Source organism: Hyperolius riggenbachi, chromosome 2, assembly GCF_040937935.1.
Source record: "Hyperolius riggenbachi isolate aHypRig1 chromosome 2, aHypRig1.pri, whole genome shotgun sequence".
In the NCBI taxonomy this organism is placed as follows: domain Eukaryota; kingdom Metazoa; phylum Chordata; class Amphibia; order Anura; family Hyperoliidae; genus Hyperolius; species Hyperolius riggenbachi.
Window position 1 is genome coordinate 17790125 of NC_090647.1, and position 17807 is coordinate 17807931.

Genomic DNA, 17807 nt, shown 5'->3' on the forward strand with positions numbered 1-17807 from the left:
GGGAATGTGAGAAGTAATAGGGGTGTGATGGGTGTCATGTGACTGCACAGTATGGAGCGGGGGAATGTGAGGAGTAATAGTGGTGTGATGTGTGCCATGTGACTGCACAGTATGGAGCAGGGAATGTGAGGAGTAATAGGGGTGTGATGTGTGTCATTTGACTGCACAGTATGGAGCAGGGAATGTGAGGAGTAATAGAGGTGTGATGTGTGTCATGTGACTGCACAGTATGGACCAGGGGAATGTGAGAAGTAATAGGGGTGTGATGTGTGTCATGTGACTGCACAGTATGGAGCAGGGAATGTGAGGAGTAATAGGGGTGTGATGTGTATCATGTGACTGCACAGTATGGAGCGGGGAATGTGAGGAGTAATAGGGGTGTGATGTGTGTCATGTGACTGCACAGTATGGAGCGGGGGAATGTGAGGAGTAATAGGGGTGTGATGTGTGTCATGTGGCTGCACAGTATGGACTGGGGGAATGTGAGGAGTAATAGGGGTGTGATGTGTATCATGTGACTGCACACTATGGAGCGGGGAATGTTAGCAGTAATAGGGGTGTGATGTGTGTCATGTGACTGCACAGTATGGAGCAGGGAATGTGAGGAGTAATAGGGGTGTGATGTGTGTCATGTGACTGCGCAGTATGGAGCAGGGTAATGTGAGAAGTAATAGGGGTGTGATGTGTGTCATGTGACTGCACAGTATGGACTGGGGGAATGTGAGAAGTAATAGGGGTGTGATGTGTGTCATGTGACTGCACAGTATGGAGCGGGGAATGTGAGCAGTAATAGGGGTGTGATGTGTGTCATGTGACTGCACAGTATGGAGCAGGGAATGTGAGGAGTAATAGGGGTGTGATGTGTGTCATGTGACTGCACAGTATGGAGCAGGGTAATGTGAGAAGTAATAGGGGTGTGATGTGTGTCATGTGACTGCACAGTATGGAGCGGGGAATGTGAGAAGTAATAGGGGTGTGATGTGTGTCATGTGACTGCACAGTATGGAGCGGGAATGTGAGAAGTAATAGGAGTGTGATGTGTGTCATGTGACTGCACAGTGTGGAGGAGGGAATGTGAGGAGTAATAGGGCGGGGTGTGATGTGTGTCATGTGACTGCACAGTATGGAGCGGGGAATGTTAGGAGTAATAGGGGTGTGATGTGTGTCATGTGACTGCACAGTGTGGAGGAGGGAATGTGAGAAGTAATAGGGGTGTAATGTGTGTCATGTGACTGCACAGTATGGAGCGGGGAATGTGAGAAGTAATAGGGGTGTGATGTGTGTCATGTGACTGCACAGTATGGAGCAGAGAATGTGAGGAGTAATAGGGGTCTGATGTGTGTCATGTGACTGCACAGTGTGGAGGAGGGAATGTGAGAAGTAATAGGGGTGTGATGTGTGTCATGTGACTGCACAGTTTGGGCTGGGGAATGTGAGGAGTAATAGGGGTGTGATGTGTGTCATGTGACTGCGCAGTGTGGAGGAGGGAATGTGAGGAGTAATAGGGGTGTGATGTGTGTCATGTGACTGCACAATATGGAGCGGGGAATGTGAGGAGTAATAGGGGTGTGTGTGTGTCATGTGACTGCACAGTATGGAGCGGGGAATGTGAGGAGTAATAGGGGTGCGATGTGTGTCATGTGACTGCACAGTATGGAGCGGGGAATGTGAGAAGTAATAGGGGTGTGATGTGTGTCATGTGACTGCACAGTATGGAGCGGGGAATGTGAGAAGTAATAGGGGTGTGATGTGTGTCATGTGACTGCACACTATGGAGCGGGGAATGTGAGGAGTAATAGGGGTGTGATGTGTCATGTGACTGCACAGTATGGACTGGGGAATGTGAGGAGTAATAGGGGTGTGATGTGTGTCATGTGACTGCACAGTATGGATGAGGGTATGTGAGGAGTAATAGGGGTGTGATGTGTGCCATGTGACTGCACAGTATGGACTGGGGAATGTGAGAAGTAATAGGGGTGTAATGTGTGTCATGTGACTGCACAGTATGGATGAGGGTATGTGAGGAGTAATAGGGGTGTGATGTGTGCCATGTGACTGCACAGTATGGACTGGGGAATGTGAGGAGTAATAGGGGTGTGATGTGTGTCATGTGACTGCACAGTATGCAGCGGGGAATGTGAGCAGTAATAGGGGTGTGATGTGTGTCATGTGACTGCACAGTATGGAGCGGGGAATGTGAGAAGTAATAGGGGTGTGATGTGTGTCATGTGACTACACAATATGGAGCGGGGAATGTGAGGAGTAATAGGGGTGTGATGTGTGTCATGTGACTGCACAGTATGGAGCGGGGAATGTGAGAAGTAATAGGGGCGTGATGGGTGTCATGTGACTGCACAGTATGGACCGGGGGAATGTGAGAAGTAATAGGGGTGTGATGTGTGTCATGTGACTGCACAGTATGGAGCGGGGATGTGAAGAGTAATAGGGGTGTGATGTGTGTCATGTGACTGCACAGTATGGAGCGGGGAATGTGAGGAGTAATAGGGGTGTGATGTGTGTCATGTGACTGCACAGTATGGAGCGGGGAATGTGAGGAGTAATAGGGGTGTGATGTGTGTCATGTGACTGCACAGTATGGATGAGGGAATAAGAGAAGTAATAGCGGTGTGATGTGTGTCATGTGACTGCACAGTATGGAGGGGGAATGTGAGAAGTAATAGGGGTGTGATGTGTGTCATGTGACTGCACAGTATGGACTGGGGGAATGTGAGGAGTAATAGGGGTGTGATGTGTGTCATGTGACTGCACAGTATGGAGCGGGGAATGTGAGAAGTGATAGGGGTGTGATGTGTGTCATGTGACTGCACAGTATGGAGGGGGTAATGTGAGGAGTAATAGGGGTGTGATGTGTGTCATGTGACTGCACAGTATGGAGCGGGGAATGTGAGAAGTAATAGGGGTGTGATGTGTGTCATGTGACTGCACACTATGGAGCGGGGAATGTGAGGAGTAATAGGGGTGTGATGTGTCATGTGACTGCACAGTATGGACTGGGGAATGTGAGGAGTAATAGGGGTGTGATGTGTGTCATGTGACTGCACAGTATGGAGCGGGGAATGTGAGAAGTAATAGGGGTGTGATGTGTGTCATGTGACTGCACAGTATGGAGCCGGGAATGTTAGAAGTAATAGGGGTGTGATGTGTGTTGTGTGACTGCACAGTATGGAGCCGGGAATGTTAGAAGTAATAGGGGTGTGATGTGTGTCATGTGACTGCACAGTATGGATGAGGGTATGTGAGGAGTAATAGGGGTGTGATGTGTGCCATGTGACTGCACAGTATGGACTGGGGAATGTGAGAAGTAATAGGGGTGTAATGTGTGTCATGTGACTGCACAGTATGGATGAGGGTATGTGAGGAGTAATAGGGGTGTGATGTGTGCCATGTGACTGCACAGTATGGACTGGGGAATGTGAGGAGTAATAGGGGTGTGATGTGTGTCATGTGACTGCACAGTATGCAGCGGGGAATGTGAGCAGTAATAGGGGTGTGATGTGTGTCATGTGACTGCACAGTATGGAGCGGGGAATGTGAGAAGTAATAGGGGTGTGATGTGTGTCATGTGACTACACAATATGGAGCGGGGAATGTGAGGAGTAATAGGGGTGTGATGTGTGTCATGTGACTGCACAGTATGGAGCGGGGAATGTGAGAAGTAATAGGGGCGTGATGGGTGTCATGTGACTGCACAGTATGGACCGGGGGAATGTGAGAAGTAATAGGGGTGTGATGTGTGTCATGTGACTGCACAGTATGGAGCGGGGATGTGAAGAGTAATAGGGGTGTGATGTGTGTCATGTGACTGCACAGTATGGAGCGGGGAATGTGAGGAGTAATAGGGGTGTGATGTGTGTCATGTGACTGCACAGTATGGAGCGGGGAATGTGAGGAGTAATAGGGGTGTGATGTGTGTCATGTGACTGCACAGTATGGATGAGGGAATAAGAGAAGTAATAGCGGTGTGATGTGTGTCATGTGACTGCACAGTATGGAGGGGGAATGTGAGAAGTAATAGGGGTGTGATGTGTGTCATGTGACTGCACAGTATGGACTGGGGGAATGTGAGGAGTAATAGGGGTGTGATGTGTGTCATGTGACTGCACAGTATGGAGCGGGGAATGTGAGAAGTGATAGGGGTGTGATGTGTGTCATGTGACTGCACAGTATGGAGGGGGTAATGTGAGGAGTAATAGGGGTGTGATGTGTGTCATGTGACTGCACAGTATGGACCGGGGAATGTGAGGAGTAATAGGGGTGTGATGTGTGTCAGGTGACTGCACAGTATGGACCGGGGAATGTGAGGAGTAATAGGGGTGTGATGTGTGCCATGTGACTGCACAGTATGGCGCGGGGAATGTGAGAAGTAATAGGGGTGTGATGTGTCATGTGACTGCACAGTATGGAGCGGGGAATGTGAGAAGTAATAGGGGTGTGATGTATGTCATGTGACTGCACAGTATGGAGGAGGGAATGTGAGGAGTAATAGGGGTGTGATGTGTGTCAGGTGACTGCACAGTATGGAGTGGGGAATGTGAGGAGTAATAGGGGTGTGATGTGTGTCAGGTGACTGCACAGTATGGAGTGGGGAATGTGAGGAGTAATAGGGGTGTGATGTGTGCCATGTGACTGCACAGTATGGCGCGGGGAATGTGAGAAGTAATAGGGGTGTGATGTGTCATGTGACTGCACAGTATGGAGCGGGGAATGTTAGAAGTAATAGGGGTGTGATGTATGTCATGTGACTGCACAGTATGGAGCGGGGAATGTGTGGCGTAATAGGGGTGTGATGTATGTCATGTGACTGCACTGTATGGAGCGGGGAATGTGAGGATTAATAGGGGTGTGATGTGTGTCATGTGACTGCACAGTATGGAGCGGGGAATGTTAGCAGTAATAGGGGTGTGATGTATGTCATGTGACTGCACAGTATGGAGCGGGGAATGTGTGGCGTAATAGGGGTGTGATGTATGTCATGTGACTGCACAGTATGGAGCGGGGAATGTGTGGCGTAATAGGGGTGTGATGTGTGCCTTGTGACTGCACAATATGGAACGGGGAATGTGAGAAGTAATAGGGGTGTGATGTGTGTCATGTGACTGCACAGTATAGAGCGGGGAATGTGAGAAGTAATACAGTAGTTGTGTGATATGTGTCATGTGACTGACAATTCACTACTACAGACCCCGAGAATTAGAAGGGTCCAGTGGGGGGAGGAGTACAATGGAGGGATTTTAGGTGTGCAGAAAACTTACCACTGGAATCCTTGAAAAAGAATAATCCAGCTGATACCTTTAGGTGGCCCCAAACTCTCACACAGTACACCATGAAAAGTCATTAATCCACATAGAGTTTGTGAAGGAATTCACTGATTTGTGTTCTGTGTTTGTTTAGGCATTTCACCCTCTCTAATTAGCTCTAATCAGCAGCTGAGAATAGACTGCAGGAGAGCTCTGCTAAGGCAGCTCTGGCATACAGTAAACACCGAGACTTAACCCTTTCGGTGCGTTCTGAAAAAGTGAAACTAAGTAAAACTTTTTTTAGATTTTTTTTTAAAGGACCTCCATCAATTGTAATGAAGATTTATTTTCTATAAAGGTTATCATGATGTGGTTGATCTTTTTAGAGCAGAGAGGAAGTTCTGAGTTTAGTTCCACTTCAATGAGAGAAATGTGGATATTTGCCTCCCGAGTTTGTTTCAAGGAAATAATTGAAATAACAAACAAACCCTCTTATGCATGTGACTGGGCGTTCATAGTGACAACAAGCAGAGTACGGCAATACCGGTATGGCGACACGGATTAATATCAGTCATGTTCTGGACACAATACATTTCATGGTTTTTTTTTCTACTTCTTTTCACAGAAATGAACAGCATGTTCTCATGGATTGCATTAGTCTGGATGCTGATTGGCTGGAAGTTTCAGAAGGTAAAACAACATTGATCTGGAAGAAACCCAAATCATAAAGTTAAGCTGATCTCATCTGCGTGTTTCTGCAAACATATCCGATTTGCGAACCCCATGCGCATGTTTCTTCCTCAGGGATGTTTTTAGGCATGCCATACCCCTGATTAAGCCCTTCCCCCTGAGCTAAGCCCCACCCTGAACAAAGCCACACCCTAACAGGTGTTTGTACCTTTTTCTGTCCCCTTGTGCCTCATTCTGTCCCCTTGTGCCACCTTCAGTCCCCCTGTGCCACCTTCAGTCCCCCTGTGCCACCTTCAGTCCCCCTGTGCCACCTTCAGTCCCCCTGTGCCACCTTCAGTCTCCCTTTGTGCCTCCTCCTGTCTCCTTGTGCCACCTTCAGTCCCCCTGTGCCACCTCTGCCCCCTGTGTTTCAGTATGTCCCCCTGTGCCTCCTTCTGTCTCCCTTTGTGCCCCCTCCTGTCTCCTTGTGCCACCTTCAGTCTCCCTGTGCCACCTCTGCCCCCTGTGTGTCCCTCTGTCCCCCTGTGCCTCCTTCTGTCTCCCTTTGCGCCTCCTCCTGTCTCCTTGTGCCACCTTCAGTCTCCCTGAGCCTTCTCTGCCCCCCTGTGCATCCAGAGATGGATTAAAGTGAAATGGAGCCCTAAACAAGAAATGACTTTGGGCCCACACGTGATGGTTACCTAGTTTTTTGACAAAATTAGTTGGGGGTCAGCATAAACCGGGTCCCTAGACTCTCCAAGCCCTAGACACCTGCCTAAGTTGCCCTGTGTATAATCCGGCTATGTGAGCGTTCCTCTGTGCCTGCCTCTGTCCCAATGTGCCTCCTTCTGCCCCTTTTGTGCCCCCCTCTGTCCCCTTGTCCCACTATCTGTTCCCATCCACCTTCTGCGCTCCCTCAGTCCAGTGTGTAAAGGCAGAGTATAGTGCAGCAGAAGCTGTGCTCTCCCCTCCCTTCTGGAGTCCAGTGCTGTGCCTGTGTGACCATCCTGTCTGTCTCCTGCTCCCTCTAGTGCTGGCACTTCACTCTCCTCATATAGCATGTTATCACGCTACAGGGGGAGTGGTCACCGGACAGGGGGAAGGACAGCACTGGACTCCAGCGGAGAGGTGAGAGCACAGCTGCATGATATTCTGCATTTACACACTAAACTGAGGGAATGCAGGAAGGGGGCGTGCAACAACAGAATGCAACAGGATCAGCGGGTTGCTTGTATCTCAGGCACTCCCTGTATTATGCATCCACCCCATACGGCTCATGGTTTTTATTTTTTGTAGAGTGTGGGGTTTTTTTTTGGGGGGGGGGGGGGGGGGCAGAACTTCTTGCCTAGATCGAAAAATTGCTAGAAACGACCCTGGCCTTCCTACAGGGACTCACAAACAAGCAGTTAGTATGGACAACTTTAGTATTCCATGGATTGGATAAGGGCTTCCGGGAGGGGGGGGGGGGGGGTAGGAAGGCTTGGCCCATACCATGGACCATGCGGGTTGGTATAGCTCAGGATGCGAAGCCCCAGTCAACCGGGTCTCCGCATTTCCTGTGAAACTTTAAAATCGATTTTCTCAAACTACTGTACAAAGTAACGTTTTGAATTTTTTTTCCCTCTTGTTCCCACTGTTCTTAACATATCTGGCAAATTTGGTGTTTCTAGCATGTAAAGGGGCTTTGCTATTAACCGCAAATGTCGGCGGGTTTTCAGGTAATAATCACGGCCCGTGATCATGGCTAAATCCGTGATCACTAGCCGGATTTGGACCACGATCACGGGTGCATTCGGAACTGAATCCGTGATCGAGAGGCGATCACGAATTCAGAATCCAACCTCGTGATCAGGAAAAACAGCTCGTGATCACGGTTACCCGTGATCATGAGGTCGTGATGAGCAACACTACCTCTGCACCCTCTATTGCTGTACTACTGGGCATGCTTCCAAGCTGAACAAAGTTTGCATTACATCTCACTGACCATCTCTAGCTGTCTACTATTTTATTTTGGCAATGTTGTGGCCACTTTGGTTTTCTCTTTACATAGGCAAGATGCAGCTCCTACGATTTGACGTACAAACCTGCTGTTTTTGATGACCAGTATATCGGATGCTCTGATGAATTAAGTGATGAGACCATGCCCAAGGTTCTGAGCCAGGAGAAGTCGAATCAGCAGTTCAACGAAGCTTGGAGGCTTGCCTCAAAAGAGTGGAACAAAAAAGTGCCGCATCTTGAACTTCCAGATGAGTTTGAGGATGAGCATGGAATAGCGCTACTGGTCTTCACCAACCACTTCCCTGAAGGGAACCCTATCCACACGCAATTCAATGGAAACCTCACCATCGCTGGTGCCTCCCGCAAGGACTACATGGACAAGTTTCACTTCAAGGCTCTTCACTTCTACCTCACCAGAGCTCTCCAGATCCTGAAGCCCGACTGCAGCAGCAACTACACTACCTTCAGGGGAAGCCACAATGCTTATAAGCTTTCTACAGGCTTCAAGTTTGGGAGGTTCACGTCTTCTTCTCTGACTGAGCTTGCCGCACAAGTTTTCGGTACTGAATCTGTTTTCCAGATCACCACCTGCTTCGGAGCTGATATTGGAAACGTCTCGTTTTTCCCACGGGAAGAAGAAGTTCTGATTCCTCCTACAGAGAAATTCAAATATGTCACGAAAGACGATACGACTTACGTTGTACAGAGTATGGGGCAAACCTGCAGCTACTTCAACTGTGCTATTTTGGGAGGTAAGCACCACACTCCTGCTTTTGTGCATGTGGACGGTAAGATGTCAGACCATATCATATATGAAAAAACATCATATGGAGTATATGTCATCACTATACAATCCATTCAGCTATTTAACCGCCTGGGAGTTACGCACGCTGGAGGGTTCGCAGCCGACAGTCCCCCCGTATAATTTTAAGTGGTGGCATAGCTGTAATAGCTTTAGCTAGCACTAGGCTAGCTAGCAGTGGTGGTCCGGCATCCCCTGATTACTTTTGCTCCCCCCGATCGCCGCTAAATACATTACCCCCCCTGGATCCAGTGATCGGCGCAGCCTTCCTGCACATCTCCGCTCTTCCCTATGGGGAGTATCGCACATGACGTCATGATGACGGCGACGTCATGACATCATGTGCAGACCCGATCCTCCCCATAAAGCGGACCGGAGATGTGCAGGAAGGCTGTGCCAATCGCTGGATCCAGGGGGGGGGGGGGGGGGTAATGTATTTAGCGGCGATCGGTGGGATCAAAAGTAATTGGGGTATGCCGGCCACCACTGCTAGCTAGCCTAGTGCTAGCTGACGCTATTACAGCTATGCGATCACTTAAAATTATACTGGGGGACTTCTGGGGTCAGCCGGCGGTATGCCCGACACAGTGTTGGGCATACCGCTAAGGAGGTTAATGGTATTGTAAATCATCATTTTATTTCAGTTTGCAAATTTCAGCCAGTTATGATTCCCAGCATATCAATACTTTAAGGGTTGATGCAGTGGCCTAGCTAGAGATCTTGGGGCCCCATAGCAAAGCTTTCATAGGGCCCTCAGGTGTAGACACTCTTAAGCAGAGGTCCCCAAACTTTTTTGGCGAAGGGCCGAGGTCAACATACTTTAGACTGCTGGGGGGCCGGAACATGCATACAATGATGTTGAAAGACATTACATTGAATCTACATATTGATCCCCCCCCCCCCCAGTCTTGCCCGGAGGAGAACTCCCAGCAACATCCATTGAGCCATGCAGCTCCTGAAGAACGTCTTTGTGCACCAGACAGTGAAGCATACCCGGGTGACAACCAGTTGGACAGCAGTGTCACCTAATGAACCTGAATTGAAGCCAGTGAATTACTGCTCGCTGGCTTCTACAGTATGAGGATGGGTGGTGCCAGCACTGCTATTCTATATGCGGCCACCGATATTTTAAAGATGCTGTGGGCCACTTCTATAAGTTATACATTTGGTGTTTGGGGGCCAGTGAAAAAGCCTCAGGGGCCGCATTTGGCTTGCGGGCCTTAATTTGAGGACCACTGCTCTTAAGCAATGCCACCTGCCCCTAGCCTATGGATATGAGCTAATTGGGCAATTTACATTCTCATGCAATCAACACTGCACATAGTTCATGGGCTCTGAGACAAAGTCAGAGGGCGGAGAAAGACAAGAAAGTTAATGGTGAATATATTAAGTACCACCTGGACCCCCTCTGCTCTAGGGCCCATAGCAGCTGCTATGGCTGCTATGGCTATTGCTACATCCCTGGGTTGATACTTTAAACTCTTATTGGCGGTAACCATTTTTACGGGATTCGGGTTCCGGGGTTTTTACACCTTAAGATTCCTGACGATTTCAGCTATTTTCGCTATTGATACAGTACTAATTTTTTTTATTACTTGTGCCATCAATGTATATTGATTTGTTTTACAAGACAATCTAAGCTTTCTTTGAGTAATATTTTTTTCTAAGAATGTTTTAATATCAAGGGCATTTTAGAGGGGAGGAAAAATAGGCGCAAATGCAGAAAATAGAATTTGTGTCATATTTCACCCTTCCTAATTTTTACATGTCATGTGTCACAGTTATAAAACACCTTAAACTCTATTATTCCAGTTTAAATGATACCCTATATGCCATATTTAATCACTATTTGGGCATGTAGGGTATCACTGTTGCCAGCCTGTGTGCCTGTAGTGATTACATGTAATCGCAAAAGCGCACGTTTTTGAGTGCTGTACAGATACATTGCTAGGCACATCTAATCCATGAATCATAAGCCACGTTTAGGTGACACAAGGGGTTAATTAGTTAGGTAGGGGTTAACACTTCACAGGGGGGGGGGGGTTTCAAATCAGGTAAAAAAGGAGCAAGAGCCCTTATGGAAAATAAGGAACCTATGATAAAAACCGGGATTAGAGCAAGAAAACTGAAATTTGGGTACATGATGATGTCCGCTATCAGGCATCTGCGGGTGCTGATAATTACCATTTTCGCCACGAATTGCGGCTTTCACACGGCTGCTAATGTGAAATTTGGATGTTGGGAGGCGCCCAACTATCAGCAAACAGTGCAAATATCCTTATCCAGAGGCACCCGATAGAATCTCGGGGTGCCGAGGGTTTGCGGAAATGCAAATCGCTGCATTGCATAGCTGTTGCTCCGCCATGCACCACCAGGGAGGGATCTTAGGGTTAGTCATAGTCACACCACCAGAGGGGTCTTAGGGTTAGGCACCACCGGGGGGGGGGGGGGATCTGTGTGAGAGCAGGGTTAGGTTTAGCTGTAGTAAGATATTGGGAAACATAACTGATATTTTACTTTCCAGCAGTAGAATATTTCTGATTGGTAAGATTAACACCCCCCCCTCCCTCACCTGGGTCCCCCATGTGCGCTTCCCCTCCAGCTTAAGTTCGTGGCGGGGAGGGGGGGGGTCGGACCCCCCCTCCCTCAGCTGGGTCCCCCATGTGCGCTCCCTTTCCAGCTCAATTTCACGTCAGGGAGGGGGGTCAGACCCCCCCTCCCTCACCTGCACTCCCCCTCTAGCATAAGTTCAGCAGCAGACGCCGCTATTAATAAGAGGCAGCGGGCGTGGATGACTCACCTCTTCCGCGTTCCACTGTCGTCACTTCCTGCAATGCCACACACTGTATTGTAAGTGGACGGCATTGCAGAAAGTGACGACAGTGGAACGCATGCTGGAACACGGAAGAGGTGAGTCATCCCCGCCCGCGGCTTCTTACTAATAGTGGCGGCTGCTGCTGAACTTGAGCTACAGACTAACCAGCAAGCTCATGGTGAACCAGAACTCATTGGAGTATGTGAGGGGCTACAATGATCCTAAAAGCCCCCTTACTAAAATGCTATGGAAAACAAAAGTTTGCTTTCTTAGAACAGAAAGAATTTGCGATAATTCAGGTTGGAGTGAGCTTGAGATGTCTCCCACAATGCATCACTGCTGAATATATGCAAATTAACCATTGTTTCCCTTAGAAGCTAAACACACCTCCAAAACCGCTGGAATGCAGTGTTTAGCTTCTAAGGGCAACAATGGTTAATTTGCATATATTCAGCAGTGATGCATTGTGGGAGACACGCCAACCTGAATTATCGCAAATTCTTTCTATTCCAAGAAAGCAAACTTTTGTTTTCCATAGAACTTAAGCTAGAGGAGGAGCGCAGATGGGGGACAGAGGTGAGGGAGGGGAGGGGTCCAACCCCCCTCCCACCCCCGCTGTGCCCAATACCCCCTTCCTGCCCGCTACCCCCTCCAGCTCGGCGGCAAGTGTAGGAACGCCCCTGGGGGCAGGGCGCTACTTCTTCTTCTTGCTTGGACCAGCCCCTTCTTTTTGCTTGGACCGGCCCTGGGGGCAGGGCGCTACTTCTTCTTCTTGTTTGAAGGTTGAGGCACTTAGCCTATTATATATATATAGATAGATTTAGTCAGCTGCTCATATAACCGATGTTGTCATTGCATTTATATAGCCTAAAAAAAAATCTTGGCTATATCCAGCACCCTTTTACAGCCCTAAAAATGTTCAGCTATAAAAGGGTGCCCTTTTGTAGCTGAATCTAAAACCTTGTAGCCAAACCTTGTAGCCGAATCAAAAATCTCGGCTATAAAAAGGCGCCATTTTGTAGCCGAATCAAACTTAGCCGCAAAAAAAAAAATGTGGCCGCCTTTTTCACCACCTTGTAGCCGAGATTTGCAGAAATAACAATGAAGTCTATGGAGGCACCCTTTTTACACAGATGGCTCTGGAACCCTTTTTAACTGATCCCGAGTAGTACCCATCAGCCAAGTTGTCGGTAAACTACAGAAGAGCAATGACCACAGAATAAGGCACACCACTAAAAGCAAAGATCTGGCTCTGTTCTGAGACATGTTGAAACTGTGAAAGGTTAAACTCTGACAAACCTCTTATCAGCTTCAGAATCTCACAAGTCTGTTTAATCATTACTGGTTAGCCAGCCCAGCATTAGGGGAATTTAACAATGCAAATTATGATCATTTTCCTGGTTGAAAGGTTCATCTTCCAAGGAGACCAAATAAGTCCAGGCCTATCTCCTCTGTGGTGCATTTGGCAGAGAAGGCTGCACGGTCTGTCCGACCTCTAGATTTTAGAAATAAGCTGGCACAAGCAGATTAGTGCGTACATCAAATAGAGGTGCACGGAAATACGGGACGCCCAGTAATGCCGATTGTAAAATACATAATTCCAGTATTTTACTATAACGTGTATAAAATACCGATATTGTACTATAGCTAAACCTAAACCTACCCTCACACAGAACCCTCCCCCTGATGCCTAACCCTAAACCCCTCCCCACAAACTACCTACCTAACACCTAACCCTCAAAAAAAACCTACCTAAACAAACTACCTGCCTGGCTCCTAACCCTTAACCCCCCCCCCCCCCCCCCACATACACTACCTCCCTGACGCTTAACACTTAACCTCTCCCCCCTCCCCTGCACACCACAAACTACCCCCCGACACACAATCCAACTCCCAAACTAACCTAGAGATGAAAAAAAAAAAACACCACAAATTCTCGGGCACCACCATAGGCGCCTATTCAAAAATCGGCTTTTGGGTGCCCGCAATTTACTGGGTGCCCAAATACCAATAAAATGCATTGGCCCTATGGCAGCGCCCAATTAGTCCACTTGCCGCTTGTGCCCAAATCTTCCGCAGATTAGTACCCAGTGTGACGCAGAGCAGTGTGGGGTGGCAGTGCCTAGTGGGAATGGTTTATGGCAGGATGTGCAGACTGACGAACCCTCCAGCATTTCTAAAGGCAAATGCAGCCGGCTGGTAAAAAGGGTGCCACATATAGCACAATGTTATTAGCTTGTGGCTCCTATAATAAGGGCACATAATAATAATCTGAACATTTGTATAGCGCTTTTCTCCTGTCGGACTCAAAGCACTCAAGAGCTGCAGCCACAGGGACGCGCTCAGGAGGCCACCCTGCAGTGTTAGGGAGTCTTGCCTTGAACTCCTTACTGAATAGGTACTGACCCTAGCCAGGATTCAAACCCTGGTCTCCCATGTCAAAGGCAGAGCCCTTAACCAGTACACTATTACTATGGTCTTATTGTCCATAGTAATAGCCACGATCAGCAGCTATTAGCAGCACTTTGAGCACCCGGGGGGGGGGGGGGGGGGAGGGGGTTGGCGCCAGATAAAATCCCAGACACCAGGGCCACCCACTATGTAAATTGTGGCTATTAACCCTCCTGGCGGTCAATTGTTCTGCGGCTGCGGGCGTTTTTTTTAAGCCTAATTTTTTTTATCATGCAGCTAAATAGCGCTAGCTACATGATTCCCCCCTCCCTGCGGCCTACCTCCCACCCCTCCTATCGCCGCCGGCAATCAAGCCCATCCGGAAATCCCGTTCTAAGTGGGATTTCCTTCAGGGCTTCCCCGTCGCCATAGCGACGAACGGAGTGACGTCATCATGACATCACAGGGAGCCTCGATCCACCCCATAGCGCAGCCTGGTGGCGATTGGCCAGGCTGCGCAAGGGGTATGCGGGTTGGGCCCTGTATTGCAGCGGGTAGCGGCGCATCGGCGGCGATCGACCCGAACACGCAGCAAGCAAAAAAAAAAATTATGTAAATCGGCCCAGCAGGGCCTGAGAAATCCTCCGCGGCGGCTTACCCCGAACTCAGCTCAGCTTAGGTATTGGTAGAGGGAAGGTTCTTTGATGGGATTCTCATTCAGATTCCGCAGAATTGAAATTTTCGCATTTCCGATCGCAAATCAGCATTTCTGTCCGGAGATTGGAATTCCCGGTAATCCAATTTACCGCAACTCGGTAATTTTAGCTCAGAGCACAGCCCAGGCGCATTGCACCAATCAGAGAATGCTGAATTTTTCTCCAAAAATCGGATCACCACAGTAATTTTGGACCACAAGATTACGTTTTTCCGAATTCCGTTTTTCTGCAGAATTCTGCGGAATTGGAAAAAGGACGTTTCCGACAATCTTTAGTTCTGTGTGAGAGTAGGGTTACGTTAGACAGTCCATTCGTTTTCAGTGCGGACTATTACAGCCCAGGGTGAAGCTGAAAAATGACTCTCCCAGCTCCTGCACAAACTCTGGGCCTGCGCTGATCACTATTCTCCCTCCGAACTGCTCAAATCAGGCAAGCAGCACTGGCTCCGAACTGCCCAAATCAGGCAAGCAGCACTGGCTCCGAACTGCCCAATTCAGGCAAGCAGCACTGGCTCCGAACTGCCCAAATCAGGCAAGCAGCGCTGGCTCCGAACTGCCCAAATCAGGCAAGCAGCGCTGGCTCCGAACTGCCCAAATCAGGCAAGCAGCGCTGGCTCCGAACTAACCGGCGCTGTGCAAAAATCAGCTGCCTCGTGAGTTAGAACCTAAAGATTTCCAATATTTCACCGCCGATATTCTTCTAGCAGCTTAACTGCAACTATATCCGGTAGTGTTGACCCGAAATTTGCGTAATTTCGTGTTTCCGTAATTACGGACGCAAATTTTACCCCTACGTCACAAATTTGTAATTTCGTTATTGTCATGCAAACAGTCATTCGGAATTCCGTAAGCAAAATTTTTGTCATGTAAATTTCGCGTTTTGGCGCAAATTCGCGTTTAACGCAAAATTTTGTGATTTCGTGTTTTCTATAGAAACAGTCATTTTAATTACAAAAATGGACTTAATTTTGTTTTTAATAGTAATTTAAAAATAATGTAAGTTATTACTAAACTCATTGGAAAGTCACTCATTCATTGCAATTACTGATAATGCAAAGGCCCCTGCATATGCTGTCACTTTAAAGAAGAACTGTAGTGAGAGATATATGGAGGCTGCCATATTTATTTTCTTTTAAGCAATACCAGTTGCCTGGCAGCCCTGCTGGTCTATTTGGCTGAAGAAGTGTCTGAATCACACCAGAAACAAGCATGCAGCTAATCTTGTCATATCTGTCAAATTTGTCAGAAACACCTGATCTGCTGCATGCTTGTTCAGGGGCTATGGCTGAAAGCATTAGAGGAAGAGGATCAACAGGGCTGCCAGGCAACTGGTATTGCTCAAAAGGAAATAAATATGGCAGCCTCCATACACCTCTCGCTACAGTTCTCCTTTAAATGTATCAGGAGGCTCTGCCTGCAACCACTTCTAAGACAGGTGCTCTTTGTAAGGTCTTGTTCGCGCCTAGGGCATTTCGCATTTTTTTTTTAGCGTCAGCAATTTTTTAAAAACGCCCTGAATACTTCCGGTTCCGGCGCCCGGATGGTGGAGGTGTGAGAGACTAGCTCCGCACGGCGAGTCTCCCTCTTAGGCTGAAAAGCACGGCAAGCACCCCCGCTCCGCTCAGCACAGCTGCAGGATACAGCCCCGATTTCAGCGCCGCTATTCCCCCGGCTGATGGACCGCTATTTGCTGCGGTCAGCGCCTCGGAAAATTCACACCACGGAGGAGGAGGCGGGTAAGATGGCTGCCGAAGCAGCACAGGCATCACAGGCTCCAGTGACGCAGCAGCACTCCCCGGAGTGGGAAGCCTCCTCACAGCACGCTGCAGACTGGGATACGGAGGAGACCTCCTCTCAACAATTCACAGGTGAGGGTGGAGGGCTGCCCCTGGACTATAAGAAATTGGCCACAGAAGTAGCAAGGCAGCTGGCACCAGAGTTACAGGCCACGCTGCAAGCTACACTAGACAGCTCCATCCAGGCCATACACAATAAGCTACAGGCCCACAGCCAGAGACTTGACCAAGCAGAGCATAGAGTCCAAGCTCTAGAGGACGAAGGGGCTAAGGTGGGAAAGAACTATGACAAGCTTTTGGAGGAAAATAAACAGTTTCGGGATAAATTGCAGGATCTAGAAAATCGGTCACGCCGAAACAACCTTAGAGTGGTGGGGGTGCCAGAAACGATTGCAGTGACAGCATTACGAGAGCTATGCATGGTTACAATACCAAAGATGCTGGGATACAAAAGAGCCCTAAAAGTGGAACGAGCCCACAGAGTTGGCCCCCCACGAGCGGAGTCGGACAATCGCCCACCACGCTTGGTCCTGGCCAGGTACTTGGACTTCGCAGAAAAAACTGATTTACTGAAAGCGTTCCGTGATCTGGGAAGGCCGATTGATTACCAGGGAGCAAAGATACGCCTGTTTAATGATTATTCAGTAGAGGTTTCCAAAAAGCGCCAATCATTCAACGCTGCATGCGCAAAATGTGTGGAGAAGAAATGGAAATTTGCGTTACAATATCCAGCCATATTGCGGGTTACGGATGACTCTAATACTACACATACATTTAACTCTCCAGCTAAGGCGTTATCGTTTTTGAATGATAGTCCAGAAACAAGTGCCGATTGATAGCTTTAGCACTGTTCATTCTTTTCTGTTTAATTTCATTTTTTCTAATTTTAGACAGCAGGGGGTGCTGTTGTATAAGAAGAGAACTGTGTATAGCTCAGCCAATGCAAGCAAATGGTTTTTAGTCATATTGGTCTAAATGGCTGAAGTGTATTGTATTTAATCAATGCTATGTTGTTCTCTAGGTACAATTTATATCTAAAAGCCTAAAATAAGGGGGAGATTTGACTTTGGAGCTCGGAGGGGAGGTAGACATCCGGGAAAAAAGTGAAGTCACGAGCATAAGCATGAATCTTGTTGGTTGTTTTATTTTCATGTTTTTTTCTTTATGTTGGTCGCTTTTCCTTGAAAAATATGCTAAAACATTCCTTAAGGGTTTCAAGACTGAAAAAGCGAAGGGGTTAGCTTTAAGGGGGAGTCAGGGGATTCAGGGGGGATTAGTCATCTCTGGTAGCCGCAATTATAAGTCATCTAACTTATACGATAGTAACAAGATGTGTAATATCTCAATATTAAGCTGATGTCTT

General features: G+C 48.1%; 1 protein-coding gene across 1 annotated transcript in view; it reads left to right on the plus strand.

The window, feature by feature from the left end:
• Window positions 1-17807, plus strand: part of LOC137544641 (uncharacterized) — a 109298-nt gene that overhangs the window by 33359 nt on the left and 58132 nt on the right. The window contains exons 5-6 of the mRNA XM_068265737.1: window positions 5884-5948; window positions 7978-8677. Coding sequence (XP_068121838.1) covers window positions 5884-5948; window positions 7978-8677 — 765 coding nt within the window. The remainder of the gene's footprint in view (window positions 1-5883; window positions 5949-7977; window positions 8678-17807) is intronic.